The following is a 26,365-nucleotide window of genomic DNA, read 5'->3' as shown; positions in this document are numbered from 1 at the left end:
CATCCAAGGATTAAACAGGCAAAGAAAATAGCTTGAGAGTGCTGATATAGTACCAAAATGGGAATTGAAGAAATAAAAGTTGCTCTTCAATTAATTGTTCCCCATGACAATTTTAGTGTAGAGCCTAACACAGACAAAAAACCTGGACAGTACATTCCATTCATTTCCCAGTTGCAGAGATACCTGTTCTAAACATTTCTGTAGTGATTCCCACATAATGATTCACAGTATGTAGTAAATAAAACCTCCATGCTTTAACGATATTGACATGACTGAGGTGTACAGGAAAGCTAGTGATTTCAAATTTATTAAGCACTGAAATATTTTACTTCCTTTCCATTAGATCCATATTTCTTTTTTTATTTCTACTTGGCATATTTTAGTCAGACTAACGTGTCTAGAATTGCACTTTTTAAGGAGTATCAGTTCTCACTAAAATAGTCTTGAATACATCTCACACTCAGACAGATAAAGTTGCAAGGAAAACTCTGATTTTGAACCTGGGATTAGTAACTGGCTATAGGACACAGAACTTGTCCTTATTTTTTAACATTTGCCCCTTGATGTCATCAGAAAAGGACCAAGCAGTTTGCAGACACGGACCTGAGGAATATCTCTGGGACAAGCAGACTTTCCCCAAGTAATCTGGTATCAAGTCTATGCTACAAAGACTACCTCCAGACTTCATTCATTTTAGGGGGCTATGTGACTTAAACATGACTCTCATCAGAAGTCATGAAGTGGAGCTGTTGGAGACCTGTTCTCACTTATTTCTTACCATATCTTCCCAGTAATAAACAGAACAACTCATTTTGTTCTGCTCTCCTGGGTTTCAGTTACAGAAGCAGCGCCAGTCTTAGGCAATGCAGCTTTCAGTTTGCTTGACATTTCCAGACAGATCCACATTTGTTGACAATAAAGTGAACTAGAGAGAGAGGAAACAAGGCATGTATGAGTCAGAAAATGGGTCATACATGAAAACAGCTTGAAGCTATTAATACCTAATGCTGCCATTTAATAAATAATAAAGAAGCTGGTGCTAGTCATACAGCCATGTTTTAGATCTTCTTGAAAAGGCAGTCTTGGTCTAGGTAATTTCCCTAAATGCTTTAAAAAAAAAAAATCAGGTACAGACAGCATTTAATGTTTGCTTAAGTACTGACTTTTGTACTGAAACACATCTCTCTCTCTGAAGAGTAAGATCTCAGTGCCTTGTTGAAATGAAATCAGCAAAATTCTTCATCTTAAGTAAGGAATACAATGAACTGAGGGTTATATCTCAGAGTTTATGTCAGAAGCAAATTAGAGAACATGAAAAACTGGTGCATTGACTTCTTGCTTCTGTGAGGTCATCCCTTATCTATCTATGAAATAAATAAATGCAAGGTAGACAAACATACAATTCTATATAAAGACTGAAGTGGAAATACATTTATGCTGTATTTTTTCAAGAAAAATGCTAGGTATGTATGTTTAACAAACATATAAACCATTTTTGTTCTATTGCAGATACTGTGTTTAGTAATACCATTATTGGTTTCCAAAATCATATTCACTGACTGAGCACCTACTCAATATTTTGGATGTTTTCACCCTTACTCATATGTAGCCTCATGTCTTCTTTCTTATTCAAGCCTGCTCTGGTCTGTTGTCTTGTCAATTTTCCACATGTGATTTTCAATAGCACTCTGCATTATAACAGTAGGGCACTTCACAGACACCAATGAATATTTATTCATAGGGTTCCTGTGTGGTAAACAGTAATATCTTCATTTCACATGTTAGGACATTAGTCAAAGAGAGAAAGATACATGCTCATGAATTTAGTTCTGTCACATTTCAGCTTTGGGAAAGCTGGTGTTACAATCCTACTGATGTAATTTTATTATATTTTCTCTGTACACATGAGAAATATCAAGTCTTTAAAGAAATTAATCAACACCGAAAACGGGATCTCATTGAGTCCTTTTGATTGGCAGCTGGTGTTTCAGGAGTTACTGAAGCTTGTATCCACAACACCAATCTCTACTACTAGGTCTATTGAACCAACAGCCGGGTTAATCCATTACCTTCTGGGTAAATCTGTAATAGACAGGAATAAAATGCAAGAGATGCACATATCTGTTGGGGGGAAGATTGTTCTACATAGGCCCAGCTGCATATTCCCTGTTTCTCCCTGTCAGTCTTTTTATTTCCCCATGCTCTGCAACATGCACTTGCTCTGTTGCAGTCTTTTTTATAGGCTCTGTCCCCAGTCTGAGTTTCAGTCCCAGAGTACCTTTAAATTTCACTCTTCTCTCCAGATCAGTCTTATTCTGGAGCTTCTCCTTCAACTTGACTTTTCTGGTCCACCCCAAACTCTTCCAGGTCCTTATACAATATCTACTTTCTTCTACTAGAGCACTCCTTTTCTCCATCCATGTTCTGTCTGCCAGTTCACAACAGCCTGCTACAGCACATCAGCAGAGATTCAAAGTTTCTACATTAACAGACCCACCAGATTTCTTCACTGTCCCCATTCTGTTCTTCAGTGAGACCACCTTTATTTACTCCTCATCCCATCTTCCCATTCTGCAAGCTTCATTTTTTACTGTATTTTTCTGGTGTGACTTTTTCCAATCTCTTTAGAACTAACACAGATGAAGCAGAAGGACACTAAAAGCAGAAGAGAAGCCATTTTTCTCATTCCCAGTATAGTGAGATATGGGCTGCACAAATGAACTATAAGGTGGGTGGAAAATGGCTGGACTGATGGTCTCAACAGGTTTTTACCAGCAGTTCAAATTTGGCCAGATACTAGTAGCATTCCCTTGCAGTCAATACTGAGGTGAATATTTCATTAACAACAGGGATGAAGGGAGAAATTTCACCCTTAGCAAGTTAGTGACCAATACCAAACTGGGATGAAGGGGGCACATAGAGTGGACCTCAACAAGGTTGGAGAAATGGCCCAACAAGAGTGTCATGAAGTTCAACATGGGAAAATGCAGAGCCATGCACCTGGGATGGAGTAACCCCCTGTGGGTGCTGGTGGACAAGTTGAACAGGAGTCAGCAGTGTGCCCTGGCAGCAAGGAAAGGCAAACATGTCCTGGACTGTACTATATAAACACAGAGGGCTGAGAGCAGAAGTTGTTCCCCTTGACACTTGCAAGACAGCTTCCAGTTTAGGACTTCCAAGCTTTGACAGTCTTTGACAAACTGGAACAAGTCCAGTGGACAGCCATGAGGTGAGGGTCTGGAACAAATGACATATGAGAAGACACTGAGAGAACTGAATTTGTTTAGTCTTCCAAAGAGAAGGCTAAGGCAGGATTTTATTGATGTCTTCAACTGTGCAACGGGAGACTTTAAAGAAGACAGAGACAGACTATTCTTGGAGGCACACAGTGAAAGGACAAGAGACATCTGATAAAACTTTGGTCAAAGAATACATTAAGAAAAAGTTTTTCACAGCGGGAGTGGTTCAGCAATCCATCAGATTTTCTTGTGTAGATGTGGAGTCTCCATTCCTGGGTACCTACAACACTTAACTGGATAAGGGTCTGAGCAACCCGATCTAACTTTGAAATTAGCCCTGCTTTGAGCCAGATGTTGATCAGATAATCTCCAGAGGCCCGTTCAAAATTATATTACTGCGTGATTCTCATCTCCCAGTAACTTGCCTCATCCCACAGTAATAATTGCAGAGAAAGTTCTGTTCAAAAGCCGTGCAGCTGTGTGATGAAGCAACCTCACACTTTTTGTCAGACGGATGCCTTTGCAATCAAGTCAATATATAATCACTGAGAGAGGATGGAGCATGCATGACACATGAAATGTCATATAATTTAGCTATCAGATGCAAACAAATTCCCACTGTGAGATGCTTCAACAGTTTGTAGCTTAAATTTGAGTAGGTTCTCTAGGGAAAAATCAAACAAAAATAACCCTGATTTGGCAGCATCCCACACTACCAAATGTGAGAGGTGTATCTACAGTACAAATGTGACTCGGCTGCCCAATTAAAACATTCAGGTTTTTTGCATGAGTATAGCAAAATTTTCTATTCCCTTCATGATACTTAGAAAATTGAGCCCTTTTTTTTATCAAAATGTTAAAGAAAAAAGTAATTACCTGAGACAATCATCTAACACTGAAAATATGATCCAAAGCTGGACAATATAAGCAATCAAAAAAGAGTGGAATGTAGACAGACTTAATAATAAGCAGTGTTACTAGAACTGTCTGTAAATAAAGTGGTGTTTTGCTCCATGGTGTTTAAGAAATATCTCTGCAGAATTAGATTTATTTTCACTTAATTTGTGGTTTTTTATTGCTTGGATCAAGAAGAAATAGTAATAGTAACTTAACTGACCAGTGTGCAACCTGCTTTAGCAATGTTCAGCTCCTTAAACTGCAATATGCCTGGCAGATATTCTTAATACATGCCTCTTACAATTGTACTGGTTCTGATATTGTTGCCATTAAAACTTTCAGATGTTGTTTTATATGACTTTCTATCTCACCACCTCTCTCCATGAACTTTATTAGAATGTTCTCAGGTATTTAATAATCTGTTGAACCACCATTTCCAGGATTTGAATGATTTATCTCTTATCGATACCGTTGTAGACAAAAATTATGATGATATTTCTCATAGCATGGCAAGACAAAGCTATAAATACTTTTCAACCCTTAAATTCTAAATAATCCAAACCACGCAAAACTATTGCAAGGTAATAAATGTGCTTCAGGGGCTCGTATGTTGGCAACATACACATTTTTCCTTGCTTGTGTTTATCAGTTTGGCTGAAGGAGGAGTATAATTTTAGTGCAGTATGGAAGCAAACAGACAAAGCTGTTCTTTGACATATTAACTCACCAAAGATATCTAGATTTGGCGCACACTCTCAGCCATAGTATTCTTTACACCACTACAGTTTCCTGGATACAAGGGTTCTGTGATATGTAATTTGAAACAGGGATCTTACTGTCAAGTTCAAGTTAACTTTGGTTAACTAATAACCAAAGCAGAGAATATTTATTTGAATTAATTTTCTTTACACATCACCCGATACAGGTTACTTAATAATAACTAGATACTGCTTGATCAAGATAGCTCAGCAAAATAAATGTTTTAAGAATGTTTACTAGCCTTATAAACTAAAACACAGATGACAAGGTATTACGTGACATTTTATTTTTGCCAAAGATCAGATTTTATAGTACTTGTCTTCAAAAGTAAAATTAAATGATGACTTTTAGAATTAGCACCTTCTAAGATTCCATTTGTCTACAGATCAACTTGAAGAAGAAATAAAAGTAAGTTTCTAAAAACTGGAATATTTTTCATGGATTTATGAATTAATAGATCATGTCTCACAAACCAGAATTACATTTAAAGTGAAAAAAAAAAAAATAAAGGGAAATAGAAAGAAATCAGTAGGTACTACATGCTCCAATTTGAACAGGGCCATATGTAAATACCACAGTGGTGGCTATCTGGAAAGCATATTATGAGTTTCCTAGTCTTGGGATTTAAGATTTGGGACCTAAATTTTATGTCACATCTTCTTCTGTTGCTGCTGCTTTCTGCATAGCATCTTCCTAACTATTTTTATTTAGCATGAGCTGAGACTTTTCCTGTGCTGCAGTAAATTTCCCTCCCTCTTTCTTCATTGCTTTGACTCCCTCTGTAGCATCCTATAAAGTTTTCCATAGTCATGCCTTAACAGCACAAATCAATACTGAAGTAGGCTACAATGATCAAAGCAGTGTTTCTGCATGATAGCATGTCATAAAATAAGAGGGAGGGAAGACTGGAAGTAGCAATCAAATTGGACATTTGCACCACAGATTGATGAGACACTGAAAAAACTCTTCAAAGAAATACAGGTTTTCTGTGTAGAAAATCGGTTAAAAGCAGTTTTGTTATTTGGATATGATGATCAAGATGGAAAAAATACACTCCTTACTATCATAGCTTACAAATGGGAAGAGAAATGCATGGGCATTAAATGCAGCCCAGTGCTGCCTAGATGCTCACTGGTATGTCATCCTCAAAGGGAGAAGAAGGCACATTCAACAGTTACTCTGCACAGATGCTGCTGCCTGGGTCCTGGGAAGGTAGGTTTTGACAGTTGTCAGCACTGAGAGACAGCAGCACGTAGAAACAGAATGTGCCATATTCCACGCATGTTGTCTGATTCGAGGGGATCTACACCCCTGAACGGTCGTTGTAGTCTGAAATTCCACCCACTAGACATGAAGTGGTTACATGCACAGCTGTTCACGGTTTGGCACCAACTGCTTGTTTAAGAAGTCTTCTCGGTTACTTCTGACTTTCAAATTTGCTGTTAATTTTTACTTTTACTAATGGCTTCCATGCAGTGAGGAAAAGGGAGACATCTTCATCTTTTCTTCTTTATGTAGGTTCTGGCTGCTCTGACATTAGTTAAGACTGTCACTGCAGTGATTGGAAGACCTCTTCAATTGTTAGGTACATCTATCAAATAGGATTTACATTTAGGAAAGTCATATTTAAGCTCTGTGTTTTCTGAGGCCTATGTTTCCTTTTTCTAGTAAGAGGTTAAAATAAAATGCCCAGGTCATTCCTGAATACAATATTGTTATCAATATCTTGTCCAGGAAGATTATCCTGCAGATTTATGAAACTCTTGTCTCTAATAGGTATCACTGTGAGTATGTAGTAGGTTAAATCTGGCAAGAAGTATCTCACACATCTTGCATCAGAAGAAGAAATATCTTGAGTGAGATTATAGAAGAACCCTCCCGGCAACTGGAATCTGAGCTTGGCAGAAAAGGAGAAATGCCTTGCCTTGCCGAGTGTCACATTGATCAGGGTTTCTGATGAGCTGTGGTAAATTATGTCTTTTTGCAGTTCACTGGAAAGGCCACCCAAATATATAGGGACAATGTAAAACTCCATATGTGACCTCTCTGTACAACAAAATTTACAAACAGCTCCCTTAATGAATGCAACAAAAGCAGCACTTTAAATGAGAATGTTGAAAGATAGCATCTCTGCTCTAATCTCAGTTCTGATGTCTGAATAGATAACAGAAAACTCCCTGCAGACAGACCAGGTAGCTCATGATTAGTTTCAGTGTTTCATTGTCAACAGTATCAAATTACCAAAATAACCAAAATCTCAATCTATTAGAAGTAGTGGATACACTTCAGTCACAGGACACTTCTCTCTGTGTGTTTGGAGCTACACCTTATTTCTGGTTGGCCTTTCTTGTTGATTTAATAAAAAATGCTGGCATTTCAGTTCACTTTTCAATTTCTGAAGCAACTGGTACCAGCAAACTAATGCTTTTCCTATCAGAGCAGATATGGCCAGCAGTGTTTGTTGTTTCAATAGCCTCAGAGCAAGACTGATCAAGGACAATGACACAGAGCTAATTCCCCATCTTCCTCTCAAGGGACATAATGCAGTGTCTATCTGAAGGGAGATTACAGATGGTGACCGTTTTGACTCTTTGGAAACAGGGGGTATGTGGGTGGCATTAATTTCAAGTAACTTTGGACATCACTGGGCATCCATCTTTATCTAGTAGATACCTGTGCCAGAATGAGTCACTGCAGTCATCTTTTATAATATAGAAAGAGAAATTTACACTCTGAGAGCCTAATGTACCTGGTCTATTTTAATCAAGTTCCTTAGAAAGAGACAACGTGTTTGTTCACAGTGCCTCTTTCTCTCCGTGTGCCTCCACAGACTAAGAAGGGAGTCCATGTGAAGGTTTAATGCTGTTATCCATGCCACATGCAATTTGAGGTGTTCCAGGTGATGACCCTCACTGACATTCACCTCCTACTCCAAAAAGGTATAGCTACACAGCAGGACCTGTGTCATATATGCTAGACTCATCTGACCTTACAGTCTCTCAATTGGCACCAGATGTCTAAGGAGTGGAAAACTGAATGAAGACCTAGGTGTCTACATTTAATCAGATGAACCCCATCCACATGAGCTTCCTGAAAAATCATGGGGTTTAGCCACAAGTTTTAAATTCACATGAAAAGGAATTTGTATACGGAGCACTTCCTGGGTCTGTGGTTTATGCAAAAAATACATCTGATAAAGATGTGAAGAAAACTTTGTAAAGGAAGCTCAGAGAGAAGAGGTGAGAACCATCTCATTGCCTTGGCAGAAAGGAGGATAATGAAAAGTGTAACAGCTCCTTTACTCGTTTCCATCGCTGTCTGGCCTTATTCAGGGGCACAAGGATGCATAGAACACCTGCCCCTCAACAGTATTTGTTGGGGACTTTATGGTGCAAACACACTTGTGGCAGGATCCACATCAGCACATTCTCCAAGAGAAACTAAAGAAACAGCAAAACTGGTTTGTATAAGTCCCTCATAATTGTAATGCATGAGTATCTCTGAACATTTAACAGATTTATCTTAACAACATTTCCATGAGAAAGGAAAGCTCCATGTTTTCCTGTCTCTTTCATTAGTCTTCTACTGCTGTAAAATTGTCAGAGATATTTGTACAAGCTCTGAAAACAGGAACACTCTGAGTGTTCAGGAAACTGCCTGAACACTCGAACTGTTCAAGAGACGACCTCAGAACACATTGATGCTTTAGAGAAAAATAAACTAGAAAAACCCCAAACAAAACACTACATTACATAGTACTCTTCATGTTAATGAATACCTCATACTAGATAGAAAAAGTATCATTGAATTTTGCATTCACTACAGCATACTTTTAATTTTAAACTTTGGAAAAAACCTCTTTGTTTAGAACTCAACATGAAGAGCTAGAAAGATTCATAATGAATCAGACGAGGTAAAAAAAAACCCAAACATACTAGTTTAAGTAACTGGGTTATGGACTGATGGATTCATGAATTACAACAGAAGAGGGATCAATCTACATTTGCAGTCTTTCTCGATTTTAGCAAGCATTAAAAATTAAAGTTGTGATCATATTGATTGGAACAGCAGCTTTTAAATGATTCAGTCAATTTCAGTATTATAATTGGGAGTAAAGTTAAATAAATACTTCATTATATTAATCTAAACCTAGAGCCTGAGGTACTAGAAGATACAAACTAGCTAGTAAAATTGAGGGAGCAATGAATGATTTTTCATCTGGTATTTCTGTTTGTACACTGATTTGTCCTGCTTCTCTCACTCAATACAGACTGACAGACAACTCCCTTGTCAAGTAGCTGGTAGGTGCAATCCATTTTTACATGGTTTTTGGCCAAATTTGGAAGCAGCACCAAACACGGGCTACAGGGAGACTGAATTACAGGCACGATTTTACTTCAGACCTGAGAAGTGCAAACTTAGTGGGACAACACAGGAACATCACACACTGGCAGAACAAAAAGATTCATCTTTGCTGTTGCTTGTAGGAATTTACTGAGGCAAAATAGCTACTGAAAAGTTTCTTGGTTTTTCCCTGAATGAACAAAAACCTGCTGAAAAGCATGAGGAAATAACCAGAAATGACCAGAACTCAAATTTATTAGTTAAAAACAAAATAAATCTTTCAATTAATTTACTGCAATATCCATGAGTACAAGATCTCCTTTAATAATAATCAACTACTAATAAGCATTTAATATAAAAAGAAAACCCCACCTACTATAAAAATGATTGAGAAAATAAAATATAAATGAGATTCAAAGAGAATTAAAAACATAACTAGCACTATGTCTTCTCCCTTTTACTGGAAGATACAGACATTGTAAGATAAGGGAAAGGTATTTTAGTCTGGCTCCCTATAAATACAGCCACAAGGTCAGACATAAAAGGGGTCAAGTTAAAGACAGCGCAATCTGAATTAATTAAGCCCCTTCTTTTTTCTCAAATTCTGATGTCCCATGATTTAGAGACTTCAGTAAGGAGGAGTATTGGTATATTTTTTGTGTTCTCTACAAAATCATTCTTTTCTTTAGATATCATTATGTTCTTCAGCTAGATATAGAAGCCTGTCATTATCTTGTAATAAGAGACAAGCCTTTTGGAAAAGGAAACACTATTTTAAAGGAATGAAATATAACTTCAGAATTAATACACATGTAGCCACACAGGTGTCTCTAGTCAGCATGATTTTGAATACTTATTAACAAAATCAAATTATAAGTTTTTGTTATCACATACAGTATGTTTTGAGTTTTGTGACTGAAGATTTTTAACATTTTATCCAAGTATGAACAGAATATAATTTCAGCTCCAACCTACAATGATTATTTATTGTCCTAGCCACTTGTATCACTGAATGCAGCATTTGCATCTCAAATCCAGAGTCTAACAGAATGATGCAATGCAAATATTTCTGTTTTACAAGCCAAACAACAAAATTCGGTTACACAAAAAGCTAAATAAAAATTGCAGAGGAGTCTTTCTGGGTTTTAGGTTACATTACTTACTAAAGATGCAGGCAGCCATACCATAAATTGATCATGATCCATTTTAAAATTTGTTAGGGCTTTTGGTTTGAGAATTTTTGCCTTTACCACTCTTACAGGTAAGTTGTTCCAGAAACTCACCATTTTGGTAGTTAGACATCTTCCAGTCTCCAACATCAATTTATTCATTGTCAGATTACACTGCTCCATGCTCTCTCCTCTCCCATAACCCACGTGAAACCAATAAGATTAGCCAAATGAGCAAAGCAAAATGGAAATTCATGCGTTACAATATTTTGTAAAGATCCTGTTCTTAAACCCCATGATTAGATATTTAAATATTTCCCAGACACTGAACACCTATTCAAATTACTTTAAACAGACTATTGGTTGGATTTGTGCCAAAACACAAGAATAGACATAATATTTAATGTTGTGAGGGTGATAACTTTGTAAACACAATCTTGCAAAAATTAAAAGCAAAAAAAAAAAAAAAGGCAGTTTGATCAATTTAATTCCAACAATACTATGCCTGTTAACAAAAGATAATCATAGCAAGCACTTTGATACACAGTTGTTATTATCACATAGGATGAACTTTATAGAATCATAGCTGGAAGGGACCATTAAATCATTTGCATAACACTGTATGCAGATAAACCACCTGCATATCCAAGATCATAAATTCATCTAATTACTGCTGCATTAAGCCGCATTAATTGCATGTGGCTAAAACACATCTCAAAGAGAGATACACATCCTTGATCAGAAATGTCAGGAAATGGGGAATCCAGCACTGGCCTTACGTGTTTGCTCCAGTAGTTAAACTGAAAAAGTACACTAATTTTATTTTGAAGTGTCTGGCCTCAATTCACAGTGTAAAAATAAAAGGGCATTATTTCCATAGTTCAACTTCTATTTCCAGGTGATTCCTGGTTTTGATTCTTCCTGAAGTAAAACACCCCAACTAGAGTACATTTTCTGCCTGCGTATTTCAATTTCCCAAACTCACTGCTCTACCGTTTACATATTTAAGGTCACTTACACACTTTAAACCATAGGTTTGCACTGGACGTTCATGTAAAGAAACCCTTTAATCTAGTGCAAACTGCAGTTTTACTCTCAAGACTGGTAACCATTCAAGATCTTTATGTTGTGACATGTATTCACTCTTCCTAGAGGTACTGTATTCGGTTGCACTAAAATGTATTTTGTTTGAACCAATTTAGCTAACAGATCACTGTATTGGACAGTCTTACATAACAGTTATCTATCATTTCACCAGTCTTTATTCCATCTGCTCCCCAAAATCAATTAATCATTTGCAAAAAGTGCAATCATCACCTGCTTTTTTGGACCAGATTCTGCCACCAGATTCTTAGTCAGGTTAGACTGTCTTTAAGAACATACATTGCTGTTCACAGTAACATGTTATATTGTGCAAATAAGTCTGACAGAGTCTGGCCCTCAGCAGGGAAAAAATAACTTGCTTTTATTTTTTCAGAGTTGTTCCATTTCTAGCAAACTCACCTGTATCTCTCAAATAAACACATACAGAATTTAGGGGGAAAAAAAAAAATTACATCTGTTACCTTTGATTCACTGAAGCCCAGTATAATAAGCTGATGCAAAACCATGCTATTAACACTGCACAAATATTAACAATGTGAGTATTGATGTAGTATGGCTATATTTTCTTGGAAGCTACAATTTATCAATTTCTGCCACTTACTCAAAAATTACATAAATGTTTTCACAACTGACAATAAATATTTAAATCAAGGAAAATTATTCTCCCCCTTCAAAGATACTTTTATCTTTTTATTCCAGACAAAAAAAAAATAACCCTTCTAGTGAGGAACAAAAATACAACCCCCCCTCAAAATCTTATCTTTTGAAATGCAGCATGCTAGATTTTTGGATAATGTATATTACCGTCCAATGAAAAATGAAGGTTAATATGTACACAGATTTTTGGATAGCTCATGAAGATCGTTACTGACCGACATACTGTCACTAAGTCAAATCTAGCAGTTTGATTAAGAAGGATATTTTGCTTCTGAACCACTTCCTATATTCTCTTCTCATACTGTAAAGGAAGCCAGAGCAGAAAAATATTCTTAATATCAGCTAAGAGCTGAGCAAACAACAACTTGCACCCAGAAATGTGTGATAGTGGAAGTCTTTTCAGTATACTTCAGACAGTAATACTAATATATTACAAAAGGAAGGTCGTTTGCTATTCTTTAATCAAATGATTTCATGATTTCCCAGGAAACAAGGAGTTACACTCATTATGCAATTTGTTTCTCATTTATGCACAGTTTTCAAGACCCACAGCTTACAGTCACAGTGAGCTGTGAATTACAGTTTGTTTTTTTTTTTTTTTATTCTACGACAACTTTTATTGTCTAGATATCATGGATGATTCAATTAAAACACATGGTCCTTTAAACAAAAAGAAAATATTAGGGCATACAGAGTTCCACATTCTAATTTGCTCAGTTCATCTGCTTAAGGAAGAAAGAGAAATTATCTGTAGCATTTACCTGTAGAAGGCTGGAGGAGCAGCTTCCCTCATCCCAAAGCTGCCCTGTTCATTCTCAAGGTAATAGGGTACCTGTTGGCTGTGGTGATGGATGAAAGGTGAGAGCTGGGGCGCCGTTTGCAAGAACACCACGGGGCTTGGTGGGACATTGTTCAGTGAGTGAAATCCTGCCAGACTGCTGGACCCAAAAGATTCAGAAGTAGGGGCATAACTGAGAGTAGTAGAGCTGTACACTGGAGCCGTAGTGCCAAAATCGTAAGTGGCTCCTTCTGGGTAGTTAAAAACTCCTGTCTTGTTGCTCTCCACATACATGTCGCTGAGTGATCTTTCCAGGGGAATCTTCAGCTGAGGTCTGCTCAGTGTCTCCAGTTCAGTGCCTTGAATCTGGTGCAGCAGGGTAACTCCAGTGGTTTTGGTGTGAAGGGTCATGGTCAGCACTAATGTCAGTGAGCAAGGAACATATCTACTTTTACTGTCAACAGCGAGATCGGCAGCTGGCAGTCCACCTAAAAAAAATACCAGAACCTATTCTGAGTCTCAGCAGAAATCATAATAAAGCAGCACTGCACAGGTATTCCTCTAATCTCGGCAAGGAGGAGGGTACAAACAAATGCAGAGTGAGCACTGAAAATGCACATTCTCTCTCTCTCTCCCTCCCTCCCTCTCCCTCTCTCTAACTTTTAGGAACTCCTCATCTGCGTTAATATGCATTACAAGGTGCTGGCTGTGAGCCAGGAACTCTTGCCTTGTGCCGACGTTGGTTTAAACATCACTTCAGAAACAATTACTTTTGGAGTTATACCAAATAATTGTCCCTCTAAATGTTACTTTATTCTTACTAGTTGTTTAATTTTTCACTTCAGGGTAGCCAGCGCTCCACAGCAACTAACGGGAAAGAACACTTAATCCAGCCAGGAAGAGTAGTCCAGTGGTCAGGCAGATTACTGTCTTTTATTTCCTCAGCAGGCTCCAATCTATCTGTGCTTATCTCTCCTCCTGTTTGATTCATTTTCATGTTTGCTAGAAATATGTAATGTGTACATTGTAATGACCCTGGGTAGGACTATGCTGTAACTGAGATAGGGAAAAGCAGAATGTGTGTGCAACCGCATGCGTCTGTGTGCGTGTGTGCGTAACGAGCCTCAGTCAATAAAACTAGCTAACAAAATTAAAGGTTTTATGGTATCTATGTAGAAGAAAAGGTTTATTTCTTTATTATTTCTTTCATCAGCAATAGCAACTTGAAGTAACTAGAGTGTAACAGTAACATTAAAAAGTGAGGAAAAACTTTAAATTAGCCTAGATATTTCTGTCTGCTTCTTTTTAGGCTATAAAATGGTGAAACAATTATTCGGACCTTGCCACAGGAAGATCCTAAAAGTTAGGAAATAATTATTTGATTGCATGAGACATGAACTGAATACAGGAAATTCTTTTTCCTAATCCTGTGAACAAAAGATCAGCAAACTTGAATATTGAAATTAGACTAGAAAATCAAGTAATCTAAAATAATCAAATGGATTTGGTTTTAAAATAAACTAAAATGTCTCTCAAAGTTATATTTAGAAAAAAAAAAAAAAAAAAGGGCAAGCGAGAGAACATAATGAAAAGGTGTGGCATGCGTGTTTCATCTTGCAATCTCATTCCATGTAATTTTAACTTTGCACAAACCAGTTCTCCTGAACCAGCTAAATTAAAACCCCCGAAAACTGTTTCAAGCTCTCTAGCTTTATTGCTGTGGTCTGTGGTTCAGTCAGTGGAATAGGTTAATGCCAACTGTAAACGTATTAATGTAGGGGCTCCAGTTACTATGCTTTGAATACTAGCAAAGTCTATGCTATACTTAAACAACTCCACAGTTATTCAACTCAACCTTCAAAAAACCCAAGAAATTGAAAAACTTCAGTCACTAATAGCTTCAAGAAAAGTTTACTAAAAACAGTTTTATTTTAGTAATAATACTGTATTTTCAGAACATCTACTAAAATAGCCAAAGATATTTATATTTACAAGATTATTCTGAAGCAATATACATTTGTGACCCTGCAGGCACACAGTTAAGACAGCAGCACACACGTAAATATGTACTTGATAGATTTCCTCACCCACCCAGCCACCCTACCTACCCTGTTCAAATTTCAGATCGTAGACTTTGATCAAAGAGATAAGGTTGTTTAAATAACACTGGACTAAACATGTTCCTAGTTAAAAAAAAAATAATAATAATAATCAGACGATCATACCCAGCAGTTCAGAAAGTCTTCGAAGAGTTATTCTGAAAATATGCCAGACAGTGTGAGAGAAAAAAATGAGAGAGTGTGCATGTTTGCATAGAGTGGACGAACATGCATCTGCAGACTCACAAAACAGCAAGCAAGCATAGCTCTCAGCAGCCAGTCTGCTGGGGAACACAGACTAAAGTGAATGGCAGTTACATGTTTAAGGTCAGTCACTCATAGATTTCATTGTGTGCTTCGGTAATACACAGAAAAAGCATTATCTCATATTAAACGGCATACTCTGAGAATTAATGTGAATCTTCCTGCCATAAGAAGTACCCACTTCTATAGTGTGCTACAAAATAGACTTTAAATTTTTACTTTAAGCATTATCCAACATGTATGCTATGTTAGAATTACTATACTGACATGCAATAAAATGCTCCAGCATAATAGCCATGCAGAAGATGGAAGATATAAGTGTGCACACAGAGAGTTGACTTCTGAGTGTGTCCCATGCGACCTCAGCATTCCTTGCATGCAATTTTTAAAAACCTCATTAACTATTTTGGGAGGGTTCGTTGTTTTCAGGGAGACAAATACTTAAAAATTTCACCATATGCAAACAGCATCAAAACACACTGTAGGTTCAAGTAAAAGCAGGATCACTTCTGCTCCATATCACTTAAACTAGAGACCTTATGAACAGCTTTCCACAAGACAGTGTGGAAAGTTACAGTCCTGCCCCCATAAAAGGAATCAGCAATAGAGAGCTGCAGTATCTCTGCAGCAGAAAACCTGGTACACATCTTGGAAGAAAAAAATGTGAGTGCCACCAACAAGATCTTAGGGGCTGGCTGGGAATCCCTGCGATAGCATCGGGTAATGTTTGGCTTACTTTTTCTGTGGAAGAAGAGAGAGAAAAAAAGGGCAAGGGTGTGGCAGGGGGTAGTCAAGCCAAATTCCATGAAGAGGTTGAATTTTTGATTTGCGTATACTGCAAAAAAATAAATGTTTGATTCTGCATACTGTATGTGGGATTTTTAGATAAAAAAAAAAAAAAAAAAAAAAACAAAACTATGAAATACAACAGATTATCAGAGGGGGGTATTTGTCTTGTCCTGCATGGTGATGTCTATCCTGCTTGCTCCAAATTAACACATGCTGCTAATTCACCCTGCTTTAGAGATGGCACTAGATGCGTCTGCTTGTGGGCTTACCCCCCAGAAAAATGACACTCAAGTTTCTAAAATCTGCTCTTTGTGCTTAAAGGCCAGGTCTTACTCCATCACCCAGTTTAATCACTCTGATCTATCAGATGTCAGGTTTTACATGTTATGAGCACAATGTGGAAATGTGTACAGGATATAGCAATAATATTTGGTACTTTTTACCAGTGGACATGAAATCAATGCAAAAATTCAGTTTCACTAAATCCCACTTCATGTATGCCTTTAAAAATATGCAGATCTCATACAGAAGGTCTTGCCTAATTCACTGTGCATTTTTAAAAAAATTATATTTATTAATGACAGAGTAAATAAAAATATGAATTGGCTACAGCATCTTCATTTCCAGTGCTAGTTAGAAGTGTTCAAAAAATACTTAGTTAATGGGAAGTCTAGCTTTTCAATTTGGTAATTTTTCCTCTAATGTGTATCCAACTGCAACCAAGTTGCCCTATCTATTTCTCACCTTAGTGAAGGCCTAATATTGTTCTGAAGTGACCAAGCACACACTACAGGAGAAAGTGGTCTATCCCAGTCTTCCTCAGACACCCATAAAAAACAGAGGGAAACAGGTTCTATGAAATCTGAAGATATGCTAGATTTGCTAGATGTGCTATCAGGTATAGACTGCTTTTTTTTGCTCTATTTCTGAAGTTTGGGAATATACAAATAAAATTAATGCTGGCTTTTATCCATCCAGATTTATACATACATTAGTATGTATATATCTGTTAAAATAGGGAAGAAATAGAAAGGAAAGAGAGAATAGCAATTAATGAAGACAGAAGAAACAGGCGGGGACAGCCCACTCTGACTGAGCACTACAGACATGTTGGCAAGGAAGGTCAAAGCAGAAATTGCTTCTTCATACACAGTGATTTTCAGTGAGACTGAGTCAAGAAATGAGTTTCTGAAACAGAGAGGATTCAGACACTACCCTGTTCACAGAAATTAGAAATTAATTGATTAAATGAATGTGAGTGAGAAAATCCTGTCTTTCCCTTTTTAAAATGTCAACTTTTCTATTTTCCTTTTCTAGATATGCCAGAGTTCCTGTCCCCAACTCAGATTTTCCAGAGTGAGGAATTTACTCTGAATTACACTAATATAATACCAAGAGTAGTAACAGTAAAACTAAACCACATTTCTGTGGCTCTGTGGTTAAATTATCATCCTTTACAGCTGAAGAATATTTCAATATGTTTCTAAAGGCAAACTCTGCTCATTTCTATTTATTGATGAACAGTTTGCTTCTAGTTTGGTTTTGGTTTTGGTTTTTGGTTTTGTTTTGTTGACAAATGATCAGAATGATCAGATTAAGCTAGCAGAGTCATGCATAGTGCAGTTTGGCTCAACTGGACAAACAGGAGGGTACTGAGGGTACTTGAGGGTACTCAAATTCAGGATTCTTACTGTAACAGACAACATGAACATATTGTCACTTCAAAACTAGAACATAACTTTAAAAAAAAAGAAGTGAGAAGTAGCCTCCTGCCAGTAACTGCTAATAATGTAGCATCAGCAAAATGGACTCAGAAACAGGGTATATAACAAATATTATAGAAACTATTACTCTAACTTATCTAAATAACCAGAAGAAGGTTTGATGATTTCCAGTATCATCAGGAATTTTCTATTAACGAAAAGTCCTGAAAGCTAGACAGGGAATGGTAAAAAAATAAGTTCAGTCTATAGGGAGGGAAAAAAAAAAAAAAAAAAAAAAAAAAAAAAAAAAAAAAAAGAGAAAGGAACAGCCTGAACAGATTCTTGATTCTGGAGAAGATAAAACAGCAGCTTCAGGGAAAAGAATATGAAAGTAAAAACACCACACAAAGTCTATTCAAATTATAGGAATCTTTAAAGACAGCAAAACTCCTAATTCTATAATGGGCATTTTTCAGCACCAATTTTAGTAAGTATTCCAACAAAAAATAGTAAACTCAGAACTTAGAACATATACTATAAATTTTCCATAAACCTGCTGACAGTGAGAGACCATAAACTTCATCGCTTTGGTTCCACAGCTATAAAGATAGAAGGTTTTTTTTAGCTGCTGCAATTAAAGAAGAATCTATTGCACATAACAGGAGGAACATTATGTTTTTCCAAGATTCCACTGTAACATTACAGAGAAGTTATGTTGTGTTTAGTCCAGTGAGGAAACTCCTCAAGATAGACAGCTGGAGAACAGCACCATCTACCCCACTGCTTTATAAATCTTCTCTGAAAAAAAGGAAAAAAAAAAATAAAGCCCTTGATACCACTAGGCAAAGCAAGAGGTATGCTTAAAAATTCCTTAGGTTCTTAGTAGAGATAAGTGTTTCACCCTGTTATTGGGAGGTTTTAACATTTGAAGTTTTATAAGTTGATACAAAGATTTATGCCTTTTTTTTTCCTCCCTACCTCCAAATTGCTTACCAAAACCAGCCATGGCACCAAAAAGCTGGACCCAATATTTTTAAATCAAAAAAGGGGAACTTCTGTTTTCACATGTAAAATGTAAGTAGAGAATGTGAGAACATTTGCTCGAAATAGTTCTTATTCCAAACAGAGAAATGTCAAATACAAATATTCCACATGCATGTTTATTAATTTACAACATTTAAATATACATTCAGTTTTACCTATATTTTGTGTGAAAAGATCTATTACATACTTTGACATTATCTGTGTAATCAAGACAAAGATTAGGCTGGGATGTCAGCATACAGTTTTGGTAAAGTACTCTGATGCTTTAAAGTTTAAGACATTGTTTACAGCTATTTGTGATACTATCACATTTCAGCTGTTCAGGTGGAAATTTTACATGTCAGTGATGAGCTCAGAGATAATAATTTGGAAGTATCTGAGCCAGCTGGAAATAAATGTTTTGCTTTTCCATCCTTAATGATTTCTAGAAACCCTTTTTTTGAAAGAAGCGGGTTTTGCTGTAGCAAATGAGGGTTTTGGAGCAGGAACTTCGAATCTGGCAGAGAGCTGAAACTGTGTCACAAAACTGCCTTTTGCTATTCCTCTGAAACTCGATCCACATTTGGCCAATTTTTCAATTCTTGAAAAATTACAAGTTTTTAACAGTTAAGATTTCTAAAAGCTCTCTCCTGACTGTGCCTGCTCTCTCCTCTCTCAGATCTGAGTCCTGACCAGATGGGGCACAAAACTTCCCAAAATAGTAAATGAAATGCTACAGTCCAGACTAGTGTATATACAGAAAGTTTTCCCCTTTCATTACTCTTCTCAGGCAGAGTAAGGGCCTGAGCTTAAATGCAGATTATTGTGTCAGTTATAATACTGAATTTCAGTATCCATATGTAAAGACTGAATTTCCTGACACCTAAATGGGGCATCATCTGCATTTCCTATTCTGCATTAGAAACCAACATGTAGAAAGATACCCCTGCGTACTGAGCAACAAAATGAGTAGAAGACATGATGTAGTTTAACTAGCCTGTGAATTTCTCCATTTTTTTCTACCTAAGAAAGATGGGAGAGGATAAGACTAAATAAATGCGCCCAACTCATACAGAATAAATTACTTACTGCATATATAAAATGGGCCAAAATACCTGAGTACTCTGGACAAACTCAAAAGATATTAGCAAATACTGATGTTTCAAAGAGTTAGCAGATGTTTTCAGGAAAACAGAAGAAAAAAGACATTTCTCTGTATTCCTACACAAAATGTTAACTACTTGTGAACAAAGATGTTCACTGGCAAAAAAGCAATAATATTGTGATTTAGCATTAAGCAGCATTCCCTGCTTAATCACAAACACAACATCTTAAAAGACCATTTCTTATGGATCTAGCTTAATCTAAAAACAAGAATGAGCTGTGAAATGCAAAACTGGAGCTTAGCATCCCATGTGCATATTCATTTGTTCTGTTTATATCAAAGACAAATGAGTGACTGATCACCATGAGTTAGCATTCTGAAAAAGGCTAGCAAGAAAACTCTGACAGGCTTCAGAAGACAGCTTTATAACTATTGAGATTATCTTAAGGGTGAGGCATCTTCAAAATTATCAAATATTACCACGTCTGGCATCCCAAAACCAGTCAGAAATGAGCCACATGCTTAATCCCATTTATGTAGTGATATTAAAAAAACTGATAAGTTTGATGAGGTTTGAGGCGTGAATGCCGAGCACAAAATTTCAGCATTTCCCAGCCAGGTAAATCAACTCTTGTAATACTCATTTCTAGTTGCCAGAGGATAGTGTGAGAAAACAAATGCTGAAACAACCTTCTTAAATCCAGGAGCAGGATATCTTGGAGGAGGGATGTGGGAATGGTGTGGGTAGAGGGAGAGATTTGTATCTGAATGAACTCTTAGGAAACCCCTAAAAAAGGTTGCTTATAAAAGCAAGTCTGCTTCCCCAACCTGATAACATAAGCTTTGCACAAGAACTGACCCTTTAGGCATGGGTTAAGTGTGTGTCTTAACTAGACAGCATGAAGAAGCCTCTCAGGGACCATTATAGATTTGTAACTTTGATACCTGTATTCCACATTTGTAAATTCTTTATTTAGTTTAACACTGAAGCACCCTGGAGTGATTTCAGTCTAGCTGGCACACACCCCAGTACGTCATCCCTACAGAAGAGTAAATCTTTAAACCGATGAAGTACCATTAGTATAACACAGTTCTTCACATCACTTGAAAGATAAGTTGTTCCTCTGTTGAACTACAGACCAATTCGAACATTAGTAATACAGAAATCTATGCAGAAAAAACATCTTCCAGGTATCAGTACTAATCAAAAAAGATCATCTTTTTGACATGGAAGAATGGGAGAGCATGTGGAATACACATAAATATTTTTCTTACCCCTGTGTTTGCCCCAAACCTTTCCCCCCAATGTCTTCCTTTGTTTTATCAGGTTTGCTTAGTGGATGTCAACTCCATTTGCTAACCAGTTATATTTCATAATTAATTGGCCTCATTCACAGTATTATTTCTCAAGGCTCATTTTCCTGCCAAATACTTGACTGTGTACTGAGCAACAAGAGCCTCTCATACTTCAGGTTTAAATATGTGCATGCAAGTGCTCTTATGCAAGTGTACCCATGAGCATGCAAAATATGCATTATGGCATTCTCCTCAGGTAAACTGTCTCAGCTCTCTCCTCTCAAATACTGCACAAGATGACTACTTTTTTCATATCTCTTGCTGTAGTTTTGTTACACTGCAACTGATACCCAAAACTGGTCCAGCTCTATTTTTTCAAAAGACATATTGCTAACAGGTGAAGAGCTAACGAGAAGCACAAATGCTTGGCCATTTTATAATCTCCACACTTAAAGAGATGACTTCAAATTAGACCTATCAATGTGACCCTTACTTATTTTTGGGTCTCCCAGTACAAGAAGCAGGAGAAGAGGCCCCAAACTGGTCAGGATATATAAGCACAACCTCAGGTAGCAGGGCTTGATCAAACTGTAAGAAAAAAGACTCAGGGAGACCTTATTGCTATCTACAACCCTCTGATCAGAGAACACAGAAAATATAGAGCCAGACTCTCCTTGGAGGTGCACAGCAACAGTCCAAGAGACAACAGAACACAGTTTGGACTATGGGAAATTCCGATTAGATATTAAGTACATATTTTTACTATGAGAGTGGTCAAATACTGAAACAGCCTGTCCAGAGATGCTGGAAACTGCCTGTCCTTTGAGGATGAGACTCAACTTTGAGTTCAGGACTCAATTGTACAAGTTCCTAAACAACTTGTTCCAAAAATAGCTTTTTGAGAAGGATTTTGGACTATATGATGCCTTGACATCCCTTCCAAAATATTCTATGATTCTATGCATCTAATACACAGATCTGCAACAAAATACTGAGAATATATTAATTACTTTGATGATGGTCTATTTCCCCATTCTCCACAGATGCCTGATTTCAAGATTCCATTTCATGGTTCCAACCCTTCTGCTGCTGTTCCATCAAGACATCTATCTGCCTTTTTAAACTGGTCTGCTATTTTTCCTAGATGAGGTAGGAATTAAGGAAGCTCCATGGACAAATTCAACCTTTCCCTCAATTAATCTACTGACTAGCCTGATCAATGTATTAGAGTCTCTGTTCTCTATCGTAATCTGAGTTAAGAGAGGGGAAAAATAATATCTATTGGCCTCACTGTACTTTCTCAGCATTTCTGTAAACTGCTCCAGTCCTTATTAAAAATACCTTTGCTGCCCATTGCCCCAGTAATGGACCTACCTGTTCTCAGTAGGCAATGGCATACATATGTTTGAACATACACCAAGACTGAAGTGATAAGTAGCCAGCCATTTTTTGTGGCTTCCACAAAATAAAAACAGCTGCCTCAATTGATGGAGATGACTGTCTTCATCTGCCTAATTCCCTCTGTCAGTGTTTTTCCATACATACACATGATGCAGGAACATGTACAGTAAAGTGACCAGTGTCCAACTATTTAGAAGGTAGAGCCTCACACCATACCAGAAAACAGTGTAGAATCAATCTTATGGCATCACCTAGTTTCATCACTCTATTTCTCTCCTGTAATAGTATTCAAATATATTATGTTTGATTTTAACACCTCACACATTCACATTTCCTTCCTAGAAGATGATCCTCCAATTGAAAGGTCCTTGTGGTGAGGTTAACCCTGCCACCTCAAGAAGTTACACTTATTGTGACCATGAGGCCCGGATAACCCTTCATTCAAATGTCTTAGAAAAGTCTCAGTGCTTCAGCATCCCATTCTTGCCTACCAGCACAAGTCCCTCATTTTCTGGGCAGCTTCAGAGAATTGAATTTGCTTTAGTTATTTTACTAATCACTGTCAATCAATCTTCTCTGGTATTGCAAACATGGCTACAGGTATCTGTGAATAGTCTGCAGCCAGCATAGCAAATCCTCTTGTGTACTTTAGCTACTCTCTATCCAATTAGAGATTACCACAGAGCCATTGGACTGTTGCCAGTGCCACATAAGGAAAGCATGTCAATTTACCTATGGACCTATTCTCACAAACTTCACATCCAAAAGGAAAAGTCCACAAGGGATATCAGTTGTTGAACTTATCAGTGTTGCTGTATATTTTTCTGTATTCTCTCATTGTTGTCAAGAACTGTCTTGTTATTGCCACCACCAGCCCAGCAACAACTACTGCCACATCTGAGAGGCACAGTGAAAAGCACAGTCAGGCAGCCAAATGTTCATTTAAAATTATAATGTCCAGCAAGGAAGGTATTAGCTGCAGTCATCCTGTGCAGACTCCAAGTGAAACAGCAAATTCAATATTCTAGATAGAAGTGTGATAGATATTGTAGGGAAAGATGTTGTGTAATTGGGATCTGTGTCTTCTGTTTTGGTGTACTTTTTAAAATTCTCAGTCACCAGTTAACAAAATATTCCTTAACTCTAACAAAAATTCAGCCCTTCTAGAAGTGTCAGTAGGATGTTCACTCAGAAGATATGATTCCATTTAAGTAGCGGACATGTTCCTTCTATATTAAAAGATGTGTTTTAAAGTTAATTAGCAGCTTTTTCCATAACAGCAAAGATATGCAGGGCCAGGAAAATTCTTAAATTAATCCTTATAAGATGTTTTCTGATATGTTTATATTTTTTTATTTGAACAAAATGGTAAGAATTGTATTAAATATATAGTCTTAAATAAGACTGTGCTACGTCTTCTATGATAATATGAATCAGTCACTGTGTTCAGTGGAACTGATCATGATGAGCTAAGTTAAAAATTAGTTTAAGTGCTTTCCTGGATCAGGGCCTAAGTCTCTGATCCTCACACACACATCTTCTCCAACCATCAGAGAAGTCCAAAATTAACAGCCACAGAGGTTATATCTCATTCTTTGGGAATAACCTGCAAGCTTTCCAAAATTCTGTTTCTATGATGCAATGTATACGCCTTACTCCAGAGAAGTCAAATTTTAAAAATGTCTTAACAAGCATGGCAAATGGAATCTGAACCAAAAAGCAATGCGACACACTCAGTCTAAAGTGATTGTTATTTGTACTCAGGAGCACCTAAGATCACCATCAGAAATTAGGTTCTTGTTGTGCTAAGTACAATGTATACTTACAACAAAGCATGTTTAATTAATAGCCCAGATTTAAATATCCAGGCTTATACTAGTGACTGGACATAACACCCTTAAGGAAAGAATTTCTCCATTTCTTCACAAAACTCGAATAGACTTGATAATGTATTTCCTGCTTCCATTATGAGGTTGCATTGTTTAATAAAACTCAAGTCTGTTTTCTAAACTCTAAATATAAAATCTATTGATCAAGCTATTAAACAATTCAACAACTGCAAATACAAGAAACCTATACAGAACTAAAGAATCAACAGCAACAGCAATTGTTCAAAAAATCAGGAAGTTACAAAGTAGGCAGTTGCAAAGGACACTCACAAACTAGCCATAATGTAACTGAAGCATCAATATACAATACAGCTGCTGAAGACTTCAGTTCTTGTCAGAACAATCATGAGCAACAACAAAATCATACAGCTTCAGTGTTGTCTAACCAGCATCAAACTGGTGTCACAATCATCTGCAGTACACTCCATCTCAAGAAAATTAGAATAAAAACCTATCCAAAAAAAAGGAAAAGCAGGGTAGGAAAAAAACTAGGCTTCTGTTTGGTAAAAGTCTTCAAAGTAACTTCTATGCTTCTGTAGAAAGACAAAAATGCATTGTCATCTGTCAAGCGGAACAAATAGGACCTTAGTGATTCAGTAACAGTTGCACTCTCTTGGCAGATATTAGCTTGTTTAAGGCAGGGAAGATCAAAGGAAGTAAGTGGATGCCAACAGAAAAAAAAAAAAAAAAAAAAAAAAAGAGGAAAAAAAAGGTCAAAGTTATTTATTATTTCAGCGCTCCCCTATCTTTATTTGCTCTTCCACCATTTTCATTGTTTTGTGCAACAAGATGGAGCTTTCTGAAACAGAGCAGTCAATAATTTAATGCAATGGTTCTTTTGTAATACAGGCTCTCCTATAAGTTCAGAAACCCATCAGAGCAATAGGTTTCCTATTCCTAAGGGTGTGTGAAATACATAGTTCCACATACTTGTCACAGTGCCACAACTTGTGAAGAACACTCTTTCCCACTTGTCCATTGCCACTCCATGTGGGCACAAATGACACCACTAGCTGGAACCTTGGTAGAATCAAGGAAGACTGCCAAGCCCTGGCAGTGCAAGTGAAAATTACTGGCGCCCAAGCTATCTTCTCTTCCATTTTACCAGTTAGAGGAAAGAGTACAGCCAGAAATAGATATATAATGCAAATCAACTTCTAGCTTCGTGGGTGGTGTTGTTGTGAGGGCTTTGGCTTTTATGGCAACAGAACATTCTTCAATGGCTATAGCCTGTTAGGGAGGGATGGGAATCTACCTGTCTAGAAAAGGCAAGGGAATCTTTGGCAGCAGGCTGGACAACTTGGTGAGGCAGTCTTTAAACTGAAGGACTTGGGGGACAGGATCCAAGGTGGAGAGACTCATACCATTGCAGACAACTGGGGAATAAGCCAGGCCAACCAGAGCAATGACAAATGTTCTTTAGCTGCCTCCCAAGATGTGAAACAGAACATCAACTACCTCAGGGGTGTGTATACCAATGCACACAGCCTAGGGAACAAACAGAAGAAACTGGAGCTCCACACCCAGTCAGAAAGCTATGATATCACAGGAATAAGTGACACATGTTGGGACAACTCACATGACTGAAGGATCATGATGGATGGCTATAGGCTGTTTTGTAAAGACAGGCAGGGAAGAAGAAGTGAAGGAGTCAAACTCTATGTTAAGGAGAACCCTGAATGTGTAGAAGTCAACTACAGCGATTGTGGAAGCCCTGTTGAACGTCTCTGGGTCAAGATCAGAGGGGTCATTTCCAACGGGGATCTTACAACTGCCATCTGCTACCAACCTCTAAACCAAGACAATAAGGCCAATAAAGCAATATTTGGGACACCTAAAGAAGCTTCGG

At 37.3% G+C, this 26,365-nt stretch overlaps 1 protein-coding gene across 1 annotated transcript in view; it reads right to left on the bottom strand.

The window, feature by feature from the left end:
- ESR1 (estrogen receptor 1) overlaps nt 1-13,560 on the bottom strand; it is a 114,480-nt gene extending 100,920 nt beyond the window's left edge. Inside the window, exon 1 of the mRNA XM_009975677.3 lies at nt 12,931-13,560. Coding sequence (XP_009973979.1) covers nt 12,931-13,358 — 428 coding nt within the window. The 5' untranslated portion in view covers nt 13,359-13,560. The remainder of the gene's footprint in view (nt 1-12,930) is intronic.
- Between the last annotated feature and the right edge of the window lie 12,805 nt (nt 13,561-26,365).

The sequence above is a fragment of the Tyto alba genome, unplaced genomic scaffold (genome assembly GCF_018691265.1).
Source record: "Tyto alba isolate M040663 unplaced genomic scaffold, T.alba_DEE_v4.0 Super-Scaffold_22, whole genome shotgun sequence".
Classification (NCBI taxonomy): domain Eukaryota; kingdom Metazoa; phylum Chordata; class Aves; order Strigiformes; family Tytonidae; genus Tyto; species Tyto alba.
This window is presented reverse-complemented; position numbering and strand designations above follow the sequence as displayed.